This window comes from Phyllobates terribilis, unplaced genomic scaffold (genome assembly GCF_046119375.1).
Source record: "Phyllobates terribilis strain yellow unplaced genomic scaffold, ASM4611937v1 Scaffold_8__6_contigs__length_399053987, whole genome shotgun sequence".
In the NCBI taxonomy this organism is placed as follows: Eukaryota; Metazoa; Chordata; class Amphibia; order Anura; family Dendrobatidae; genus Phyllobates; species Phyllobates terribilis.
The window spans coordinates 154,346,466-154,370,831 of record NW_027362768.1 but is presented as its reverse complement, the minus strand read 5'-3'; the positions used below and the strand labels follow the sequence as shown (position 1 = coordinate 154,370,831).

The window sequence follows — 24,366 nt, the reverse complement described above, 5'->3', positions numbered from 1 at the left end:
CCATGGATCCGTTCATAACCTCGTCCAGCCATCTTGCTCCGATAACTGTGTTTACATTGGTGCTTGGCTTCCTTCCAAGGTTTACTCATTTTTAACCAATTTCTTAGTGTCTTTTAACAACTTACATGCTCAAGAGTTCAATATTGTGTTATGTGTCTAAATAATATGTCAACTTCTATTTCAGTGCTCTGCAATACAATACCCTGTATACCGGGCTATTTGAACTGAACGGATTGGGTTACATTGCTGGTAGATGTCCTAGAGATTACTTAGGAAAAGTACAATGAAACAGTCCATTATCTCTGCACGCCTCGTCTTATAGAGAAGGATACAATGACGCTCTGTAGAAGGGGTTATCCGTGAGTCTAAGGCGTATTCTGGAATACTATAATAAAAGGTTGTATAATAATAAAATACACATTCTGTACAATTCTGCAATGTTTCCTATGTTAGGACCTGAATATGGATCGGACTTATGCCGCATGATCAGAAAATATACTGTAAGGATGGCCACACACAGTCCAGTAGACATGACCGAATCCGTACTTAAAAGTTCAGGGTTCGTACCGCACAATGCTAAAATGCTAAACTCCGAACATGGACTTCTCCCAGAAATCTGTTTTAATGTTCGAAATTCCAGAGAGAGAAAGAAAGAGAATTCTCCAGTTCCAAAGTTCGGGTCAACATTGTTTTCAATGGGGTTCAGGTTCGAGATTGGGGAAAGTTCTGGTAACCGAACTTTGGACTAAAGTTTGGGTCAGGTACCAGAACCTGAACTTCCACAGGTCCACTCATCCCTAACCAGGAGGAGGTGCACTGATGCACTGCTATGCATAGCACAAGTGATCAGCCGATCGCAGCTTCAACACTATTAAATTCTGTAAAAAGTAAAAAAAAAAAAAAAAAAAAGCTTTTAAAAATATGAAAAAAAAACCAAGCGAACACGAAAGTTTAAATTAACCCTCCCTTTTAAAATAAAATAGTTTAAATAAATACATGTATTTGGTATCGCTGCGTTCATAAAATACTATAAATAATAAATTAATCAGATCGGTAAACAGCATAACAAAAAAAAAAAAATCAAAAAGCCAGAGTCATGTTGTTTTGGCTGATGAAACTTTGCAATAAAAGGCAATAAGAGGACATCAAAACATCGTATCTTGCCCGAAAAATGAGAACGCTACGGGTCTCGGAAACTGGCGACAAAAGCAAACATTTGTTTTTAACCACTTACAAAACTATAGATGTTTGGTTCCCATGATGAGCTTTTGGTGAGTTTTTGACACTGTGTATTTTTGCTGCATCAAAGGAAATGAACTGACCCAAGAAGCATGGCTTAATATTTGCTTAAGGTGCTTTCACATTGCGATTTCGCACCCGTTCAGTTGCCCCATCGGAGATAAAGCCTGAATCCCCTGCAAAATGGGATTGCAGCATATGCGCCAACGAGGCCATAGACTATAATGGTGCTGACAGAGCGAACATGCGCACTGATGTGCATCATTTCCGGGAGTGTCCGCCTACTGGACACGCAGACGGAGTCTATTATGTCACGGTGTCTGCCTCCAGTAGGCGTACACGCCCAAAAATGATGCACGACAGTGCGCACGTTCACTCTGTCAGCACCATTATAGTCTATGACCCAGTTGGCACATTTTTTCAAAATCCCGTTTTGCGGGGGGTTCGAACATAAGGCCCCAATGAGGCCACTGAACGGGTGCCAAAATGCAATGTGAAAGCACTGTTTCATTTCCTACTGCTCTAGCATCACCACTCCGGTGCCCACCACTGGTCTTTGCTTTCTGACTGTGTGACGCCTCTTACTCGAAAATCCCTTTCTTTACCCTGGGAGATGGGGGAGTCGGAGTCCGGTCCTGTGATGGAGAGATGGGGTGCAGCCGTGGCCCGGACCCGACCCGTGCTCAGGGCCGTCACATTAAAAAGGATGGTGTGGGCTTGTCCGGGTTGAGTGGCTGATTTACGACTATGCCACCTGTGGCACCTGGTGAAGGCCACCAGCGCCGCTGCAGTCCGCTGAGGCATGGTGTTATCGCGGCCAAAGTTATTACTACTCCCCACATTTGGAGCGAGGCCTCAGGGCAGAGGGACAAGATGGAGGGGGTAGTAGTAGAGGAGAACGGATACCGCGTCACGCGGTGTGGCGCAGAATAAACAGTCCGGAGGCCATAGGGGTGAACTTCCAAGGCTTTACTCACTTTAGAGATGGCAGAAGGAAGGCGACTCCCTGCTCCCCACGGAGTCCTGCGGTCACCAGGGACGGGGGTCCGACAACCTCCGAGTAAGTCCAGCATTCAGTCGGGACCCTACACCAGAGTGTTCCTGACTACAGACCGAATCCTTTCCTGTCCGTGTGTGTGCGAATAGGCCGGGACTCGCTCTGAGCTCCTCTCAGAACAAGGGTACGGGTGGCAGCTCCGCTCCTTCCGATACCCGGTGGGATCCTCTGGGCCTACCGGACTTTCCCGACCAGGACATGGAGTAGCAAGGTCGGGTGTCGGGGGCCGGTACCCCTCTTGCAGCCGGACTCCCTCTGAATATATCAGGTGGCGAGGACAGGTGGCGTACACCGCTCCGTCTGCATCCTGCCTGGGATCCATTTGCTGTGGAGCCACACTCTTAAGCTCCGGGCCTTCTTGGTCCTGGTTCTTAACCGGGTCGAGACATTCCCCATCTACAACCTACCCCTCGTCCCAAGGCCGGGGTACGAGGGCTGTATCTTCATCCGATGCGGGCCCACACAGGATATGCGTTAGGGTGGGAGATCACAGTCCACTCAGCAATTGACAGCATAGAGACAGTCAAAGAGCCATTGAAGGCAGTCAAAGAATCATTACTAAGGACAGACTGAATGCCAGAGACCAATGACCAAGATGGCTTTTTATTAAATCTGAAATTTAAAGTGTAACTAACTTGTAAGTCCTCCACCCTCACCCACTAACTGGTTCCCCTAACTCTTGGTTCCCCAGTCTCCCTGTAACCAGGGGAGCAGCACCTAGTGCATACTAGCTCCCTCTGGTGGAGAAGTGTGGTGTTGGATGCAAAGGTTGGGTCCCGACTATCACACTGTTCTTACCTCAGAGGAGGAACACTACACTTCATTAAAGAAGTGCAGCATCCCTGTGGCGGTCGAACCCTCAGGGGCGCCACAACTGCAGTGCTGATGACGCGCCCCCAGGGCCGTGGGGTACTCGACAGCCGGGCCTATGGATGCCGGTGGGGGATATCACGGTGGCTGGCCCGGTCCGTGGCCCAGGGCGGTCAACAAAAGGGGGGAATTATTTATAGGGTATTTGTAAAGTGTTCGTGATGCCACCTGTGGAATGCGGCCAAAGGGAGCCGCCGCTGCGGGGCAGTCCTCTGAGGCAGATGTTAGGGCAGCTTATGATGGAACGGCTCCCCACAGGTGGAGCAGCAGGCCTCAGGGCAGTGTAGAAAGCGAGGGTGTGCTGGGCGTTGTAGTGCAGGGAGGGAAAGATGGCGCAGCTGGAATAATGGACGGAGGCAGTACGGTGCAGTCATCCGAGTCTTTACTCACAGTTCTTATGAGAGTTCCACTGGTGCACTGTACGGGTGCCAGCCTCCCACGTCGCGCTGCGTTCACCATGCAGGGGTTCAGCTCTTTCTCAGGGAGTTTAGGAATACCTGACAGAACCCCACTTTCTTGTGTTCCTCTCTAGACCGTCTTCACGCTGGGTCCCTCCTGCCCTGCGCTTCCCCACTCTCAATCCCGCTCGGGTGCTCTAAAGTCCCTCCTATCCTTCTGGAGTTCCCGGACCTGCTTGACCCTCACAGGGATTAGAATAAGGCTGCGGCAACTGGTCTTTGAAAGCCAGAAGCCTCCGGTTTTTCCAGCCGAGACTTGAAGTTATACGACTGGTCCAGGGGCCGGTCCCCCTTCTTGCTGCCTACGATCCCTCTGTCTTCTGACAGATTCGGGGCGTACGGGTGCCGTCCTGCACTCGCCGTACCCCCTGGGATCCCTTCTTTAGATCGGAGCCTACTCCACTGCTCCCCTCCTGGGCCTCTAGGACTGGGCCCTACTTGTGGAGCAGAGCTCCTAAAGAGACTCTGCTCCTTGACTGACTTCATCACTGACTAACCTTTCTCTTCTGATCTGCCACCCTAAGATGGCTTCCCTTTATATATCTCACTCTATAGTGCTCCCCTAAACTACTTCCTCCACCCACACCCACTACTGGTTCCCCCTACCTTTGGGTTCCCCCCACTCCAGCCAGGGACAGGGCTCAGCACTGTGCACATGCATCTTGCCCTTCCTGCCGGCCTGGAGTAGTGTAGTGTTGAATGTGGGTGTTGGGGTTCCGGGCAGCACTCCCTCCTTACCTGAGAGAAGGAGACACCACACCTCTGGGTGAGGTGCAGTACCTCTGTGGCGACTGAATCCTCAGGGGCACCACACTTCCCCCTGATAAAACACAGCACGTCCGCGGGCTGGAACAGAGTAAAACACGGTATATTACAGACATGCAAATTTTTAGATGCATCACATATAAGATCATTAAACATAACATTTCTTCCCTTTTTGGGAGGCACTTTTTCTTGAACGTTACAGGTTATTGTTACACTATAAAAACATTTTTAATAACATTCTGTAGCAGGATGTCCTTTTTATTTTTTTTAAACTGGTGCAAAAGTAGCAGCATGAGGGACCCATCCGCAAACCCTCAACGTAGGCCCTGGGCGTGGCTGCAGGGCATAGGTGATCCTGGTGCTGGACCATGTCTTCCGCCACGCCAAACGGGTTTTTCTTCTGAGGTCACTTGATTGCACTTATAAGACCAATAGGATGCACTTTAAGAAGTGCAAAACTATATACAAAATAGGTTTTTGGCTGTTCACAGTCCCCAGCCTGGAGTCTGTATACCCTTACGGGTAATTATGCACACATAAAACAAAATACTGATGGTACCTTACAGGTGACTCTTTACAGTCTTTAGTCCCACCTACTGGACTATTAGTGTGGTCCCCGCCTGGGGTACTTCAGGTTCTTACTGGACCCAGCCGGGTCATAAGGTATGTCCTGCAGGGGTGTGTCCTCGATCACGCGGTACACTTGGAGGGCGTACCACCCACGTTCCCCGTGGTGCCGAGTGTAGGTGACACGGTCACCGGGGTACAGATTCCGGTCGGGGTGGCCCTGCTCCAGCTCGAGCTCCACATCCCGCCGGTTTACAAAAATGTCCCTCGTGAAGTCGGGATCTCGTATGAAGCCCCACCCAGCCTTCAGGTCAAACTTCACCACGAATCCTTCTTCACGGGGGCTGGGGTGGGCAGACTCCGCCTGACGGACTTGAGCCTTTGCGGCCTTGTTCCGGGCCTCCAGTCACTCACAACGTGCCCGCCGGGCGCGCCGCTCCTTCTCCAGCTGCTGGAGCTCCCGCCTGCAGAACTCCTTCCTCTGCAGGGCTATGGCTTGGGTCTCCTGCAGAACCCCATCAGGTACCCCCCGGTTTTCCCAACAAAACTCTTCTCCGCTGGGGCAGGCAACCGGGGGCGCTGGTGTCGGGAGTAGCGGGCACGGCTGCTGGTCCTCGAACCGGGCGGACCAATCGAAGGCCGGCGCGCCGTACACCCACTCGGGCGCCGGAGGTGGAGGCTCCGGGAGGGCACCAAGCAGGAGGTTCCTGGCTTCAGCGCCCAGGAGTGGAGGTTCCGGGAGGGCATCAAGTAGAAGGTCCTCAGGATCAGCGCCCGGGGGTGTAGGTTCCGGGCTGAGCAGCTGCTCCAGGGAGGGCATGGCGGAGTACGGGGAGTGCTGGTGTAGGAGACCCAGGAGCAGGTCGGCGCTCGCAGCTCCCGGGACAGGGGATTTCTTCCTACCTGCTCCTGTGCTGCACACGGCCTCCTGTTATCAGCGGGCTCCGCCGGGGCTGGGGTGCCGCTGCTGGCATCCAGTGCTGCTCTCCGCCGTGCTGCCAATTTCTCTAGCAGCTCGCTCCTCCACTTGGTGACCACTGCTTGCTGGGCCCGTTCTACTTGTTGGCTCAGCTCCAGAATCTCACTCTGGAGGAATTCCGCATCCTCTGGGGATAATTTACTGGCTTCTCCCTCCAGGGTGAGGGGGGTCGCTTGCCACTGCAGCAGGCCAGAGGCAGAGGCTTGATCCTGGCTTCCGTCCATGCTGGCTGCCAGGTGCGGTCTGTCTAGACTGGTTAAGACCACACCCTGTCTCCATTCCTTCTCTCTTCCTCCCCTCCCCTTTCGGGGGCGGTCCCATGGCAGTCTGCTGTCGGTCACTCCTTGCGACATCCTCTCTGCCTTGACGGACATATCTACACGGACAGTCACTGTTGCAAGGGGCAGGGTGTGCTTTTGGCACCATTCTGGGACCCGGCCCACGATGGGAGGTTCCATATCGTTGTCTTTGATCACGCACATAATGGCGCCCGTTCTTCTGGGGCGGGCGCCACATTCAATGTAGAAAAACAGTTCCTTAGGCACACAATACCAGCTGTTAATGGGTTGGTCACGTATCCTGTTCGTGACGCCAGAAGTTGACACGCCCCCAGGGCTGTGGGGTACTCGGCAGCCGGGCCTATGGATGCCGGTGGGGGATATCACGGTGGCTGGCCCAGTCCGTGGCCCAGGGTGGTCAACAAAAAGGGGGGATTATTTATAGGGTATTTGTAAAGTGTTCGTGATGCCACCTGTGGAATGCGGCCAAAGGGAGCCGCCACTGCGGGGCAGTCCTCTGAGGCAGATGTTAGGGCAGCTTATGATGGAACGGCTACTCACAGGTGGAGCAGCAGGCCTCAGGGCAGTGTAGAAAGCGAGGGTGTGCTGGGCGTTGTAGTGCAGGGAGGGAAAGATGGCGCAGCTGGAATAATGGACGGAGCAGTACGGTGCAGTCATCCGAGTCTTTACTCACAGTTTTTATGAGAGTTCCACTGGTGAACTGTACGGGTGCCAGCCTCCCATGTCGCGCTGCGTTCACCAGGATGAGGGTTCAGCTCTTCTTCAGGGAGTTTAGGAGTACTTGACAGAACCCCACTTTCTTGTGTTCCTCTCTAGACCGTCTTCACGCTGGGTCTTTGTCCCTCCTGCCCTGCGCTTCCCCACTCTCAATCCCGCTCAGGTGCTCTGAAGTCCCTCCTATCTTTCTGGAGTTCCCGGACCTGCTTGACCCTCACAGGGATTAGAATAAGGCTGCGGCAACTGATCTATGAAAGCCAGAAGCCTCCGGTTTTTCCAGCTGAGACTTGAAGTTATACGACTGGTCCAGGGGCCGGTCCCCCTTCTTGCTGCCTACGATCCCTCTGTCTTCTGACAGATTCGGGGCGTACGGGTGCCGTCCTGCACTCGCCGTGCCCCCTGGGATCCCTTCTTTAGATCGGAGCCTACTCCTCTGCTCCCCTCCTGGGCCTCTAGGACTGGGCCCTAAAGATACTCTGCTCCCTGACTGACTTCACCACTGACTAACCTTTCTCTTCTGATCTGCCACCCTAAGATGGCTTCTCTTTATATATCTCACTCTATAGTGCTCCCCTAAACTACTTCCTCCACCCACACCCACTACTGGTTCCCCCTACCTTTGGGTTCCCCCCACCCCAGCCAGGGACAGGGCTCAGCAGCTACGCACATGCATGTTGCCCTTCCAGCCAGCCTGGAGCAGTGTAGTGTTGGATGCAGGTGTTGGGGTTCCAGGCAGCACTCCCTCCTTACCTGAAAGAAGGGGATACCACACCTCTGGGTGAGGTGCAGTACCTCTGTGGCGACTGAACCCTCAGGGGAGATAACGCGCCCAGGGGATGGGGACGACTCGGCGCCCGGGCCTTGTTGTTGCCTGATCTTGGGGGATGTCACGGTGGTCTGCTCCCTAGCTGTACCCTGGGGTCACTCTTAAAAGAAGGGGGGAAAGTTATATGGGATAGGGGAATGTTCGTGACGCCACCTGTGGTGTCTGGTGAGGATCACCAGCGCCGCAACAGTCCTCTGAGGCCGGTGTTCAGGCAGCTTAGTGGGTGCAGCTCCCCACAGGTGGAGCGTGGCCTCAGGGCAGCATAGAGAGGGTGTAGAATAGAGCGTTGGCGGGTGCAGAGCCGCGGAGGAAAGAACAGACAGAGGCGGTAGTTGAAGTCATCCAAGTCTTTACTCACTTTGGTGTGTAGTCAGCTCAGAGCTTCTCTCTGCTCTCACACGGCGAGCTGCGGCCACCAGGGTGGGGTTCAGCACACTCCAGGTAGTTCAGGAGAGCTTGTCAGGATCCCCGCTCTAGTGTGTTCCTCTTCTGTTGAACTTCTCCCGCCTTGTGTCCCCCACTGAGCCCCGTACGGGTACTGCGATGTCCCTTGTGGGTAACGTGTAGTTCCCGGACCGACTGGGTGCCCTTTTTGGTGACTTGTGCTGAGAACGTGGTGTAAGGCTGGGTCCCTCTGGATAAACTCAGATTAGGGCATACAGGTGGCGACTCCGCTCCGTCCGTATCCCCCTGGGATCCACATAAGCCTCTGGACTTTTCCGACAGAGACGTGAAGTGCAAAGTCAGACAATCGGGGACCGGTACCCCCTCTTGCTGCAGGGTCTCTCTGGCAGGGCCAGAATAAGGTATGCAGGTGGCGACTCCGCTCCGTCCGCACCCCCTTAGATCCTTTCGCCTGTGGAGCATATCTCCTCTGCTCCCCTCCTGGGCCTTCTTGCTTGGACCCTGACCGGGGACAGAGCCGGTTATAACTGTGCCCCGACCCCCCGTCTCGAGGCCTGAGACCGGGAACCGTGGACCCTCAGCCGGCTGCAGCTTTGTGCTGACTTGCCGTCCCAAGGACCCACGACCAAAGACCTTGTTATAAAGATGGCCTCCAGTTCTATAGAATTCTATAAAGTGCTTAGGTAAATGCTTCCTCCACTCTCACTCACTACGTGGTTCCCCCTAACTTTGGTCCCCCCTCCAACTCCTCCATTCAGGCCCGGGGCAGCACTATGGTGCTTTTTAGGCCCCCTACAGAACTGCAGTGGTGTAGTGTTGAGTGTGTGGTTGGGGTCCTGAGTAGTACTCCATCCTCCATCCATCATTCTGAGGTGCAGTACCCCTGTGGCGACTGAACCCTAAGGGGCGCCACAGCGCCACACTGACATCATGTCAACACATGAGACCACTGCAGTCAATCACTGAGTGGTCAGCTAAAGTAGCAAGGGATGTAATAGGTAGTTAATCATTCCTAGTAAATTTCCCCTACTTGGTCACTTTTTGGTTGATCTCAGACATCCTCTCTAACATTTTGGGAAAAGTTGTGTTTACTTTTCTAAGGTCTAACATTTCTCCTTGTGGAAACTGACATACCGGCTCTAGCATGCTAATGTAAGGAGGCTTATTCCCCATGCAATGCTCCTCTGGGAAATTTAATATGCAAATTGCCTCTTCAGAGAGGAAGAGGACTTGAACTCTAGTGTCACCAGTTGGAAGCAGTGATCCTACAAGTCACTCTCGACCCTTTAACGAGTCTTGCAATATGACTTAGGATAAAAGCCAAATCAGAATCTCAATTTGCAGACATGGTGTTTTGGGGTGTTGCCCCTCATCAGTGCAAAGAATAAGAACATATTAAACTTCCCATAGGAGCATTGCACAGCGAATAAGTCTCCTTACATTGGCATGCTGATATGTCACTCACCACAAGGAGAAATGTTACCCCTTAGACCTCAGTCCTGAGCCTCTCAACTAGCCAAATCAGTTCTCATACTTTGCACTGATGAGGGGCAATACACCGAAACATGGTGTCTGCAAATTAAGATTCTGAATTGGCTTTTATCCTAATTCATATTGCAAGACTAGTTAAAGGGTCGATAGTGACTTGTAGGATCGCTGCTTCCAATAGGTGGCGCTATAGAGTTAAAGTCCTCTTCCTCACCGAAGAAGCAATTTGCATACTTTCCTAAGATGTTCTTTGCAGCTGCTCTTTCCTCTGGCTAATAGATAAAGGTTCTGAACCCCCGATCGACTCAGAATTACCCAATAGAAAATCTGAAAACAGGTTCCGTAAAGTGCAAACTATTCCTATTGATCACACGTCCTATGAAAAAAAACTCTTAGCAATTTACTGAATCTAAACTTACAATGGAAACTCAATCCCTTTTATTTGTGGGTTTGTGTTGTGTGACCGCCCCATTATCACATTCTCAGATATATATTTGGTGCGCGCACTTATAGAAGCTGGACATAGCGATGTCATGCATCGAGATGATTGCTGGAGCAGCAGATGGGAAAAGAACGGCTTCCATGTCATCCGGGACGATTTATTGGGGTATCGTGTTTGCAATAGTTAAGCATGACATCTCATTAAACAGTCATAACATTCTCTGGCTGTGTAGTGCAACAAGACTAATATTAAACAATAACATATGGAGGGCAAAGATTTCACCCGACTGCACAGGAGTGGCCGCTGCTCACTAAAGCAACGGAATTCATCTGCCTTTAATTATAATGGAAGAATCAAGTATTAAAGGTAATAAAAATATAAATGATATAAAAAAAAGTCAATGAAATAATATAATTTTAATTTGATAATTTATTATTTTTCCTATGATTTACGGTATATTGCAGTCCGTTTTAATGGGGTGAGGGTGATTTCCTTGATCGAGTTCCCCACAATACAAGAGCAGGAACAAAAACCAGGAGATGGCGCTGTCTTTGCCACCAAGAAAATCCAAGGTGAAGAGGATGATCCAAGTAATGCAATATAAGAATTTTATTTTGAACAATAAAAAAAGTATACACAATGCGATTCGGCTACTAAAAGCCTTCTGAAGAAAGCTTTTAGTAGCCGAACTGCGTTGTGTATACTTTTTTTATTGTTCAAAATAAAATTCTTATATTGCACTACTTGCATCATCCTTTTCATCTTGAATTTTCCTTGGTGGCAAAGACAGCGCCATCTTCAATTTAAGGAGGGTGTCAAGGGCTCTGATATAGATGGACTATCCTTAGGAAAACTCACCAGTATTGGATCATAATCAGCATGCAACCAATATGGCCGAAGATGAGCAGCTAATGACTTGAGACAGTATCGAATCAAGAGCATCCAATACTGTCATCATTCATTACTAAGAGCTGCTTTTATATTTTTACACTTTTTTCCTAACTCCAAGTCTCCTGCACATGTTGGTTATTTTGTTCTTGCAGATTTGGCGCATATTTAAATCTGCAGCATGTCAATTCTTTTAGTGTTTTTTCTCCAATTTTCACTCATATTAATGAGTGGGGAAAAATCTGCACCAAAAACACATGTAAAAAAGGCATCAAAAACGTGGCAAAAAGGTGTCTATTTTCCACAGTTTTTTTTTCTCCCAAGAGATGCAGAAATGGTGCAGAAATTTCTGCACCAAATACTTAATGTGTGCACGTACCTTAAGGAAATTTCTGCACCAGGAAAAACAGTGAGTAAAATAGGCAAATTTTTGCCATGTTATTTACCTGCGTTTTTGGTGCAGATTTTTCCCCACTCATTATTATGGGTGAAATCTGCAGCAAAAACACTGAAAGAATTGACATGTGGCAGATTTAAATCTGCAAAGAAAAATTGGCATTGTGTGCTTGAGACTTCAGGATTCTCATTCACTTTGCTGGTACTAGGAAATCCTTCAGGTTTTGTTAGAAATCTGTGCAGAAAAAAACACGTCAAAAATGCGACAAATCTGTAAAGTGTGTGACTCGCCCCCTGGGCCTGTGTTGTGCGTGCACGTGTATGCGGGGATACCCGGAGCCGGATTGCTGGGGGTTGTAGTCTCCGTGGCGATGACCCGGTCCGTGCCCAGGGCGGTCAAACCAGTGGCAGACTTAGTAGTATTATAATTGTCCGACTACGCCACCCGTGGAGTGCGGTCAGTGGGGACCGCCGCTGCGATGCAGCCCACTGAGGCTGATGTTGTATGCGCAGCCAAGTATGGGATAACTCCCCACGGGAGAAGTATAGCCTCAGGGCAGTTAGTGCGGATGATGGGAGTGATGGGGCACGAGCGTCCCAGCACTGGTGGTGCTGGTGCGGCGAAGAAGCACAGAGACGTGTGGTTGCAGTTTCCAATGCTTTACTCACAGTTCTTTACTGGTCCTAGTCACCTCGGCACCGGCGGCGACTGCCCAAGCCGTGCTGCGTCCACCAGGCAAGGGGCTCGACCAACTCCCAGGCAATTCCAGAGCGTGGCACAGGGCTCCCTTCTCTTCCCTTCTCTGGCCGTGCCCCACCAGTGACTCTACGTTTGTCCGGCTGCCTCGGGCCTTCTCTTGGTATGCTGATTTCTGCGTCCCTAGCCCTATGTGCTGTGCCTTCCTGGTAGGTGTAGTGAGGGGTCGCACCGAGACATAGTCACGACTGCCGGTCCCGGCTGAGGACTAGTCGACTCCACCAATTTGGGATCCGGTACCCTGTTCTGCCAACCCGTCACCCGCAATCTCCTGGGCCTATAGGGTTCCTTCTTCTCTCGTGTCTCTGGGCCTCTCTTAATGTTCCGTTCCTTGTTTCCTTTCTCTTCTGTTCCTGTTCTCTCTGCTGTTTCTGGCCTCCACTCAAGGCCTGTCTCGTGGAGCTGGGCCCAGACTGAGCCACAGCTCCCTGTCAGCCCTCTCTGGCTGAACTCCTTCTCTCACCCCTCTCCTCTGACTGTCTGTCTTCTTCTACTCTTTGAACTAAGATGGTGCCCACCTTATATACCTCTCTCTCTGTGTGAGCCCAGGTGACTAGCAACCAATGGGCTCCTACCTATTCCCAGAGACCCACCCCTATCTGCTCCTACACCACTGGGTTTTCCTTCCCCTCCCCACTCCAGCCAGGGACATAGTCGGTCGTGCCTGCACTTCTGTCTAGTGGGAGCACCGTTGAGCTGTCCCTCGGAAATGGGGTGTGTGTGATGCATGCAGCTTACTGAGTCCTGGTCCACACTCCATCCTTACCCGGGAGTGGAATATCACACCTCTGGTTTGAGGTGCAATACCCCTGTAGCAGCCGAGCCCTCGGGGTGCTACATGTGCACGAACCCTAACTGGGGTTGGGAAAAGGGATTGGTTTAGGGTTCAGCTTAGGGCTAAGGTTATACTTACAGCTAGACTTAGGGTTAGGGATAGGGCTAAGTTTCTGCTTAGAGTTAGGGCTAGGGTAATAAAATTGTTACATAAAAAATGTAATAAAAAAAGCAAAACAAAAATGCAACAATGTATAACTTTTCTTAAAAAAATTTCACATAAAGAAGAAAAAATCTAGGATGTCAAAGTGCAAACTATAATTACATCAATATTTTCCTGAAATTACCATCCATGTGCTTGAAGGATAAGGGGTTCAATACTGCACTGGTGAAATGGACCTGGGGAGTCCCAAATACTTGTGTATCCCCGGGTACTGGTAACCCACGCTATGCCACTGCTTACTATGCTAATGTGAACTTGGACATAGCCTCTTGGATTCTGACATGAGCTCCTAGACTTGTCCGTCTGTGAGTACTTTATAGGGACAATCTATGATTATGGTCGCTGAGGATCCTACTTCTGTCACACACCAAAAACAACTCCAGACTCACTAAATACAGGATGAGAAACCACCAATTAAAGACTGCGAGTTGTAGATGCAAGTCAAACTGCAAACCACGAGAACGAAGAAATAACCCAGACAGCGGCTCACTGCCTCATGGATATTACATTTACTTATTCGCCTAAAATCTTGAAGATCAGACTTCTGATATTTTTGAGACCCTCAAAAACAGATTATAACACTTGATGAAAAACCATATAGAGAAAAATTGTTAAAAACAAGAAAAAGTTGTAGTATTTCTGGGGGATTTTAATCAAATAAGAAAAATGTGCTTAAAGGGGAACTGAAGTTTAAAATTGTTTTTGATATTTTGTTCCTGTCCTGCCCTGCAGATCGGTGGGGTGTGGATCCTGAGACCCTCACTGATTGCTCAATCCAAAGTACTAAAGTGTTCAGTTTATACTTCAACACCATCATAAAGGTATACAGTTTAAAGGTGTTTTCCAAGCTTGGTGCTCAAGTCTGCAGTCACTCTATGTGCAGACTTGTGAATCCTCACAGCGCACACAGTGTGCATTATCAAGATTCTCTGGTTTCGGCTCCAGGAGTGGTTGGGTATGTGATTTGCATACTTCCAGACACATTTTGACTAGACCTGTTCGGCCTCACTAAAATCATTTTTATTGAGTGAGTGTGGCCACATGTATACAAATTGCATACTTGCGGTTACACACCTGCCGTTCCTGGGGTCTGCCCCGGAGAATCCTGATAATGTGCACTGTGCGCACTTTGAAGATTCACAAGTGACTGCAGACTTGAACCCCAAACCTAGACAACCCCTTTATAATAGGAGGTTTATGTGTTACCCGCACGCCGCTAGGTTCAGATAGGACGAGATGGGTTTCAAGAATTCTTTGGAATCCTGGGGGAACCGTTACTCACGGCGACCATAGACTGCAGCTTCTCTCAAGCACATGACAGATTCAAATGCTGACTAGACACATCTGACAAGAGTCTTTTTAAACAGTTTAACAGTGGAATTTAATCTGAAGCACTGCCAGTGCAATTCAGGGATATTACAGCAACAATCTTCATTACAGTACAGTCTGAGTTTCTTGAGCAACAGCCTCCAGTAACAATACAGTAGTATCTTCACAATGCATAGTATTACAGTCTCTTCAGTAGCATAATTCAGCATAAATTAGATCTCTTAGCAGCACACTTCTATGCATACACAACCACAGGCTTTTCCTTCACAAGGACACAATAGTACACAGCATTCTTTATCCTGCATGGAGATGGAGGGGGGAAAGGGTTTGATGAGGGAGATGATCCTTGTGACACAGTTACTTCCAGTCCTTCTCTTCCTGCCCAATAATACACTGCTCTGTTAGTTCAGGGAGTTTATCTGACCTGTGTTTATTTTCTCTCCTGATCTGAATCCTGTTCAGTTGCCTTCTGTCAGATACAGATAACACACTACCTTTCTCTTCGACTTCAGCCAGACTACAATAACAAGTTCCCCACAATCCTCCTGGGGCTCTGCTAAACACTCCCTGTCTCCTTTGACTGTGTTAACCCCTCTAGTTGCTGGATGCTTCTGAAGCACAACACTTCCTGTCTCTTGTGACTGTGTTAACTCTTACAGTTGCTGGATGCTTTTGAAGCAACAGCACTATTTCTGCATGTCACACTCTTCCCTCCTTTTTGAATGTCATCCTCGACATTCGCCTTAATTGGTCAATCTGAGCAATTCTGACACAATAGTGAAAGTTGAGTAACTTTATATACAAATTGGCATTGTCAAATTAGCATAACATATATAAACATTTATAACAACCTATTCTATGACCTTTTTCTTGTAGTACTCCTGTAAGAAATAAACATTTGACACAATTATCACAATCAGCGTCTCTTCAGCTGGAGCTTTTTGTACATCTTCAATCAGCTCTCTCTCTCACTAGGCCTTATCAGTTCTTTGTTTCTACAAAGTCTTTTAAGGAAAATCAAAGCATGAAAACAAGCCTTTCCACCAAGCAACATCTTCCATACTGCCTCTCGGTGGTGAATACCACTCTAGTGGGCTTACCTGGTCCGTAGGCAGAGATACCTGTTTCCAGTCGACAGTCCTTGACTCGGTTCACCAAGTGTCTCATACGTCAGCATCACTTCTTGAGTCGACATCCTCCTGGTGGGTTGTTCCTCAGATACCACGGGTTCTTAAGTCACAGGAATTTCTTCCGCCACACTCATTTCCCGTGCTTCCTCAGATGCTCCTGGAACTGCTTCTGTAAGTTCCTGTACTTCTCCGGAATCGCCTGGTTCCACACGGTCTGGTAATTTCACTTCTCCCGAGAGTCAATCGGTCTCTCCAGTGACCGGTGTTCAATCTTCAGATCTGAATTGGACTTCATCTGTTCTCCTTGGTACAAACTCTGGAGCCATGGGACTTAGTTCACTCTCCTGAGGATGGTACATCCAGGGCCGGCCTTTGGGGCGTGCCAGCTGTGCAACTGCACAGGGCGCCTCAAACTTGAGAGTGAAGGGGGGCGCTGCGCTGGCTCCCTCCCCGTCGGTATTTTTCTTATGGAAGAGCAGAGAGGGAGCGCCCAGCGTTTCTTCTGTGCTCAGGCGCCGGCGCCCCCTCTCTGCTCTGAAATGTCCGGCCGGGACCCGGGCGCGCTGCACTCTCTCCTCCTCACACACTTACCCCCAGCGCTGGAGACAGTGCGGGAGGCGCCGCCTGCAGCATCTCTCGTCTCCTTCCATTGGCGCGGGCACGGCACTGTGACGTCACACAGCTCAGACACAGTGCCGCGCCGGGGATGCTGCAGGCAGCTCAGCTACAAAGTGGTGGTGACTATTAGTGAAGGCAGGGGTTTGAGTCCAGTGGGCTATTAGTTATGGCCAGGGTTTAAGAGTCCAGTGGGCTATTAGTGATGGCCAGGGTTTAAGAGTCCAGTGGGCTATTAGTGATGACAGGGGTTTGAGTCCAGTGGGCTGTCTATTAGTGATGGCAGGGGTTTGAGTCCAGTGGCCTATTAGTTATGGCCAGGGTTTAAGAGTCCAGTGGGCTGTCTCTTAGTGATGGCCAGGGTTTAAGAGTCCAGTGGGCTGTCTCTTAGTGATGGCCGGGGTTTAAGAGTCCAGTGGGCTCTCTATTAGTGATGGCCAGGGTTTAATAGTCCAGTGGGCTGTCTCTTAGTGATGGCCAGGGTTTAAGAGTCCAGTGGGCTGTCTCTTAGTGATGGCCAGGGTTTAAGAGTCCAGTGGGCTGTCTATTAGTGATGGCCAGGGTTTAAGAGTCCAGTGGGCTATTAGTGATGACAGGGGTTTGAGTCCAGTGGGCTGTCTCTTAGTGATGGCCAGGGTTTAAGTCCAGTGGGCTGTCTATTAGTGATGGCCAGGGTTTAATAGTCCAGTGGGCTGTCTCTTAGTGATGGCCAGGGTTTTAGAGTCCAGTGGGCTGTCTCTTAGTGATGGCCAGGGTTTAAGAGTCCAGTGGGCTATTAGTGATGGCCAGGGTTTAAGAGTCCAGTGGGCTATTAGTGATGACAGGGGTTTGAGTCCAGTGGGCTGTCTCTTAGTGATGGCCAGGGTTTAAGTCCAGTGGGCTGTCTATTAGTGATGGCCAGGGTTTAATAGTCCAGTGGGCTGTCTCTTAGTGATGGCCAGGGTTTTAGAGTCCAGTGGGCTGTCTCTTAGTGATGGCCAGGGTTTAAGAGTCCAGTGGGCTATTAGTGATGGCCAGGGTTTAAGAGTCCAGTGGGCTATTAGTGATGACAGGGGTTTGAGTCCAGTGGGCTGTCTATTAGTGATGGCAGGGGTTTGAGTCCAGTGGCCTATTAGTTATGGCCAGGGTTTAAGAGTCCAGTGGGCTGTCTCTTAGTGATGGCCAGGGTTTAAGAGTCCAGTGGGCTGTCTCTTAGTGATGGCCAGGGTTTAAGAGTCCAGTGGGCTGTCTATTAGTGATGGCCAGGGTTTAAGAGTACAGTGGGCTGTCTATTAGTGATGGCAGGGGTTTGAGTCCAGTGGGTTATTAGTTATGGCCAGGGTTTAAGAGTCCAGTGGGCTGTCTCTTAGTGATGGCAGGGGTTTGAGTCCAGTGGGCTGTCTATTAGTGATGGCCAGGGTTTAATAGTCCAGTGGGCTGTCTCTTAGTGATGGCCAGGGTTTTAGAGGAACATTCTGCAGCTGACACAGGCACTGGTCACCAGGAAACTGATATCCCAGAATTTCCAAGCAATCAAGATCTAATACTGATTGACACTGATCCCGCTCTATGGCCTTCATTGACTACCAAAGTTATAGATCATGTTGTGGAAACTGGGCCTGTTCATATAACAGATATGGAGTTTAAAAAAGATTCAAATGACCGTCACTTTTCTGCTAAATTCTATAAGAGAGTTTTGGTTAATGGACAACACTGCAAGAGACAGTGGTTGGTTTACTCAAAATCTGCAAACAAAGTATTCTGCTTTTGTTGTAAATTATTTGATAGAAAACCAAGGTCATCTCTTGCTTTAGATGGATCTCAAGACTGGCAACATATATCATCTATATTAAAATCACACGAGTCCTCACCAAATCATTTTTTAGCAGAACGTAAATGGTTGGAGACTCAGGTTCGGCTCAAGACGAATACAACAATAGATTCCAACATGCAAACTCTTATGAATAGAGAAAGACAACACTGGAGAGGAGTGTTGGAAAGGCTTGTATGTATTATTCAATTTCTTGCAGAACGCAATTTGGCATTCAGAGGAAGTTCTGATCGTCTTTTTACCCCCAATAATGGAAACTTTTTGGGGTTTGTGCAGGTACTTGGAAAGTTTGATAGAGTGATGTCAGAACACCTGCATCGTGTTGTCTCCAAAGAAATATCAGACCACTATTGTGGTAAAACTATTCAAAATGAAATTATTGCTCTGATGGCAAGCCAAGTCATTAACCACATTGTAACGCGCTGCAACCAGGCTAAATATTACTCTATAATACTAGACTGCACCCCTGATTTAAGCCACAAGGAGCAAATGTCATTTACCATTCGCTTTTTGGATGAAGTATGTGGCATATACACAATTAAGGAACATTTTATTGGATACAAAAATGTTGTAGACACAACAGGAAAGGGATTGACCGATGCCCTTCTTGACTTTCTGAGTGAGAAAAATTTAGATATTACTAATTGTCGTGGTCAAGGCTACGATAATGGTGCCAATATGGCAGGAAAACACAACGGTGTTCAAGTTCAAATTTTAGAGAAAAATTCTCGTGCTGTCTTTGTACCATGTGGATGCCATTGTCTTAATCTTGTGGTTGGAGATGCAGCAAGATCTAGTAAAGACTCAAAGGACCTTTTTGGTTTAATCCAGTGTATTTATGTTCTTTTTTCTGGCTCTGTTAAAAGGTGGAAAATCTTGACTGACCATATTTCAGGTCTGACTTTGAAACCCATGTCTACTACAAGATGGGAATGCAGAATAGACTGCCTTAAACCCTTTCGTTATCATTTAGGAGACATACATGAGGCACTAATTGCACTATCTGAGGAAGAGAGAGTTGAGCCAAATGTATCTTTTGAAGCCAAGACTCTTGCTCAGAAGATTACGGACTTTAAGTTTATCATGTCGTTTATCATTTGGTATGACATATTGTTTCAAATAAATATCGTAAGTAAAGCCATGCAAAGACAAACTTCTGATCTCAGTACAGTGACAGAACTAATTCACAAGTGTCTAGAATTTATTAGAAACTTTCGTGAAAAAGGATTTGACATGGCACTGCAGAGTGCAAAGGAGATTGCTGAGAATTTGAATTTGGAGCCAGTGTTTAGGCCAGAAAAGCGCATCAGAGTGAAGAAAGCTAGTTTTAGTTATGAAGGACGGGACGAAGCAATAACAGACCCGCAATCTAAATTCAAGGTAGATTTTTTTTTCGTTTTAGTAGACACAGCGTCAGCATCATTGGAGGAGCGCTTCAAACAATTAGAAAACCATAACGGAGTATGGGGATTCTTATACAACATAAAAAATAATAGTTTTTCTAGAGAAGACCTGACAAGAAGTTGCCTAAATCTACAAGCTGCATTGGTTAGTGGAACTGAATCTGACGTAAACGGAGAAGAGTTGGCCCAGGAATTCTACCACATTCAAAGTCTTTTACCTAGTGATACCATAAATCCTCTTGATGTGCTAAACTTCATAAACAAAAATAGTCTGACTGACACTTTCCCCAATCTGTGGGTAGCACTTCGTATTTTGCTGACAATTCCTGTCACGGTGGCTTCAGGAGAACGTAGCTTTTCCAAATTAAAACTGATAAAAACTTACTTGAGGTCGTCAATGTCAGATGACAGACTAACAGCTTTAGCAGTCCTGTCCATTGAAAATGACATTCTTCAGAGTCTGGACATGACCACCACTATCGATGAGTTTGCAAGAACAAAAGCCCGAAAAGTTATTTTCTAAGCACATTCATTTGGGACTCTTTGCAATGCACTTTGAATGTGTATTTTATGGTTGAAATTGATTGTTTCAGAAATAAAAATTGTACCTGTTCAAAACACTTTATACTTTATAATGACCGTCTGTTCAACTTTTGTTGCTTGTTATTACTTGATCATTTGATTAATAAAAAATGCACTTGTTGTTTTCACCTACATGAGTTTAATTTTTTTTCTTTGGGGGGGGGCGCCAAGAGGGATTTCGCACAGGGCGCCATATACCCTAAGGCCGGCCCTGGGTACATCCCTCTCCTTGCAGGTCCGAGAAATACAACAGTGTGCTCTTCTTCATCGGAACTTTCAAGGTCACTATCCACCACCGGAGCTTCAATGTGTGGTGGTCTCTTAGTTGATCTCGGTCGATGTCGGTCTGCTTCTGGGAAGTCTTATTGTGGTGAGAGATAATCACAGTGTAGTAATAAATTCCGATGGACTATTCTGGTTTTCTTGTCCCCTCTTTCCAATCGGATTTCATACACTGGACTGTCATCGGCTTTCTTCTTTATGACCACATACACCTTGTCTTCTCAGTACGAACAAAGTTTTCCTGGACCACCTTTCTCACGTACGTTCTTGACTAGCACCTGGCTTCCCCTTGCCAATTCTGCTCCATAACATTTTTGATCAAAGTAACTCCTTACTCTTGCTCTGTCCTTGCGTAACCACTTTGAATGCTATGTTGTATGCCTCTGCCATCCATTCCTTCCATTTCCGAATGTACTCCGGATACGTTCTATAAGTCTCTGACACCGAAGTATCGAACATGATATAGATTGGCAGTCTTGGTGATCGTCCATACAATAGGAAGAAGGGAGAATAACACGTTGTATCACTCTTTGTACAGTTATAGGCATGTACCACTTTTGACAGAGAACTCTTCCAGTCTTTCTTCTAGTCAGCTGTTAAAGTGTGCAACATCGACAATAATGTCTGGTTAAAATGTCCCACTTGTCCATTACCCTCTGGGTGATAGGGCGGTGTGTGGGATCTCTGAATTCTACAGTACTTTCCTAGCTTGGCAAAGAGCTGGTTCTCAAATTCTCTTCCTTGGTCGAGGTGAAACCTCGTAGGGAACCCAAACCTCAAAGCAAAATCATTGAAGATCTTCCCTGCCGCTGTTCGACCAGCTTTATTTGTGGTGGCATATGCTTGGGAAAATCGAGTAAAATGGTCCATCACCACCAATATGTATTTGTAACCACCCTTGCACGTCTTGAGATGTACAAAGTCTATTGAGACCATCTTAAACAGATACATAGTTTGGATGTTGCCCATAGGTGCCCGGGTTGATGTGTTGGGACGTTTATCTTTCAGACACTTCTCAATATTTCTCTGCATGTACGGCCAGAAGAAACGTTCACGGATCAAGTTGGTTGTATTTTCCACTCCTAGGTGTCCCATGTTTTCATGGAGTTCTTTGAAGACCAACCTACGGAATACTCTGGGTAGTACCAACTGCCGGTTTTGTCCTCCTTTATGATACAGGATACCAACTTCACTGAGGTAGAGCTTCATCCATTCTTTAACTAAAAGAGATACTGCTGGTGACTCATTATCTCTCTCCTGTTTACTTGGAAACCGATTTTGGTCCACATAAAGTAGTATTCTACCAATTATCTGATCTTCCCGTTGTGCTCTATGGATTTTTCCTTTTGGTAGTTGTTGAATGGACAGGGGTGATCTTGTTCTCTCACTTTTATGGTGGTTTCCACCATCAGCAGACACCACAATGGTGTGTCTTCCTCCTGATCAGCTTGCACTGCTTGGGTAGTGCTCTCAATTGCTTCCAGACTGACATCCTCCAAGCATTCTTGCATGAACTCCTCAGGCTCTAGTGGCATTCTGGACAATCCGGCAGCATCCGCATTGCATTTTCCTGGCCTGCACTTGATGCTGAAATTGAAGTCAGCTAGTTCAGCGACCCATCTCTGACCCGTTGCATTCAGTTTGGCTGTAGTGAGGACATAGGTCAAAGGGTTGTTGTCAGTGTATACCTCAAACTCTTTGCTGTAGTAGAGATAATCTCTAAATCGTTCGCAGATAGCCCATTTCAATGACAGGAATTCCAATTTTCCAGAATGTAGATGGTAATTCTTCTCAGCGTCTGTCAACATTCTAGAACTGTAACCAATGACTCTCAATTTTCCATCTCGATGCTCATACAGGGCAGCTCTCAGTCCAACTTGAGAAGCGTCACGATGAGGAACAAATGGTAAGTTGAAATCAGGATATCCCAAGATGGGTGGTTTTACCAGGTAGTCTACTAGTTCTTCCAATACCTCCTGGTGGTCTGCTGTCCAGAGAATGGGCTGTTGGGATGAAACAGCGTTGTTTCTTTTAAGCCCGGTCCTTCCCGCGTTCTTCTTTTTCTCCGTGGGTGTTGTTGACTCTATCATCCCCCCTAAGAGGAGGTACAGTGGGGCGGCAAATCCTGGAGAAGTTCCGAACGTAAGTACGATAGTAGGAGAGGAATCCTAAGATCTGCCTCAACTCCCCGACAGTAGAGGGCTGCTTGTCTTTTAAGGCCAGTACCAGAGCGATTTCTGCTGGGTCCATGGTATATCCTTCTCTGGACACAATTTTCCCTAGAAATCGGACTTGCTTTTTGAACAGTTCACACTTCTTTGGGGTCAACTTAACTCTGTGTTGTTGATACCGCTGTAATATGGTCCTCACGTGTTCAACATGCTCCTGGAAGGTTTTGCTGTATACGACATTGTCATCCAAGTATGGCTGGCAGATATCATCCCTCAATCCTTCCAAACAGGTCTCTATGCTCCTCTGAAATTCTGCTGGAGCTGAACTGAGCCCATATGGTATGCAGATTCACTCATATAAACCCCACGGTGTGATGAATGCTGTCAAGGGTCTACTGGACTCTTCAACAAACCCTTGATGATATGCTTTACCCTTATTGAGGACAGAGAACCAGGTACTTCCTGATAGGCTATCCAGCATACCTTGAATCTTTGGTACCGGGTGCCGATCAGGTACTGACTTTCGGTTTAGTTCCCAGTAATCACAGCAGAATCTCAACGTACCGTCCTTCTTCCTAACACAAACAATAGTAGAGGAATAAGACGACTTTGACTTTTGGAACCAACCTCTGTTGATTAGATCTTGTAAATACTCTTTCACTTCATGGTGTAATGGTTTCAGCACAGACATGTCATTTCTGGTTACTGGGGTCCTGTCTTTTAAATTCATTTTCAATTGCAACGATGGGATACAGCCTATATCAGAGTCATCTTTAGAGAATGCTTGACACTCTCCTCTCAGCATCTGTTTTTCTATCGCTATATTTTCAGAACACAAGTGTTCCAGGGATACTGGGGGATCCCAGGACCCTGAGGTGGGTCGTGCAATTTCCTCCCCTGGGCAACTCCTGTTCCTTGGTGGGGAGATTGAATTCACGGTAGACCCCTGGGCGGGTTTCACACTGGCTGGATATACCGTTTTAATGGTTTCAATGTGACCTTACCCCTGTCTTTGGATCCAGTCTAATTTCGTGTTTTGTAGTATTCATCACCGCTACTGTCACTCGAGCAAACCCACCAGTTGGAATCATAAGTACAGACTCACCTTGAACTTGGCCTTCCGAAAGTTGGCCTGAGGAGTCTTTTGGCACAAACAGTCTTTTCTGGACTTTTCTTCCCGGTTCTACCCGGACTCCATACCTCACCCCCACCATTTGGTTTGCAGGGATGATGGTTGGGCACCAGCCTACCTTGACTTCTTTTAGGTCCATTGTATTCTGCGCTTTCTTTACTCTATGAATCACATTTTCCACAATGGCATTGGGTATGGCAAGTGATGTGGCAATTGCATCCACCACCAGAATCCCTGACTTGTGTTTCCTGATGACCTCATTGATTACATTATAACCCAGGATAGAATCCTCTGCCACGATCTGATCACTGGTCACGAGAAAAGGTACCAAAAGCTCAATGGTGTTGCTGTTCTTCGTGGCCCTCAGTTGGAAAGTCACTTCCACCCAGCCTAAGAAAGGGATTTCGGTCTGATTGACAGCTTTGCCGTGGAGTTCCACTGGTCCTAAGAGTTCTTTTAACGACCAAAGGCAGGTATGTGGCAGGTAGCGCCTTCTCCATTCTTCATTTAAAAGGCTCACTTGGGCTCCTGTGTCCCACAGTGCTTTTACCAGGAGTCCATCTAGCTGGCACTGTGTAAAGCACCTTTCACAGATTAGGCTGATGAGGCTATCTTTACTGACCGAGGAATCCTCCTCCCAGGAGTACATCATTTGACCTCTGCACTGGGCATTAAGTAACTGATGCCCCTGTCTCTCTTGCAGCTGTTGTAGATGGGAATACACTTGGGGATAGTACTGACGCAGCCGGTTTACCTCATGCG

The 24,366-nt window shown here is 47.9% G+C and overlaps 1 protein-coding gene across 1 annotated transcript; it reads left to right on the top strand.

Annotated features, from left to right (window-relative positions):
• The first annotated feature begins 530 nt into the window (after positions 1-530).
• LOC141157702 (zinc finger MYM-type protein 1-like) lies at positions 531-19,960 on the top strand. The gene is made up of 3 exons (XM_073645247.1): positions 531-729; positions 10,577-10,702; positions 18,234-19,960. Exons 1-3 carry the CDS (start codon positions 531-533, stop codon positions 19,958-19,960), a joined length of 2,052 nt encoding a protein of 683 aa, XP_073501348.1.
• The last annotated feature ends 4,406 nt before the right edge of the window (positions 19,961-24,366 follow it).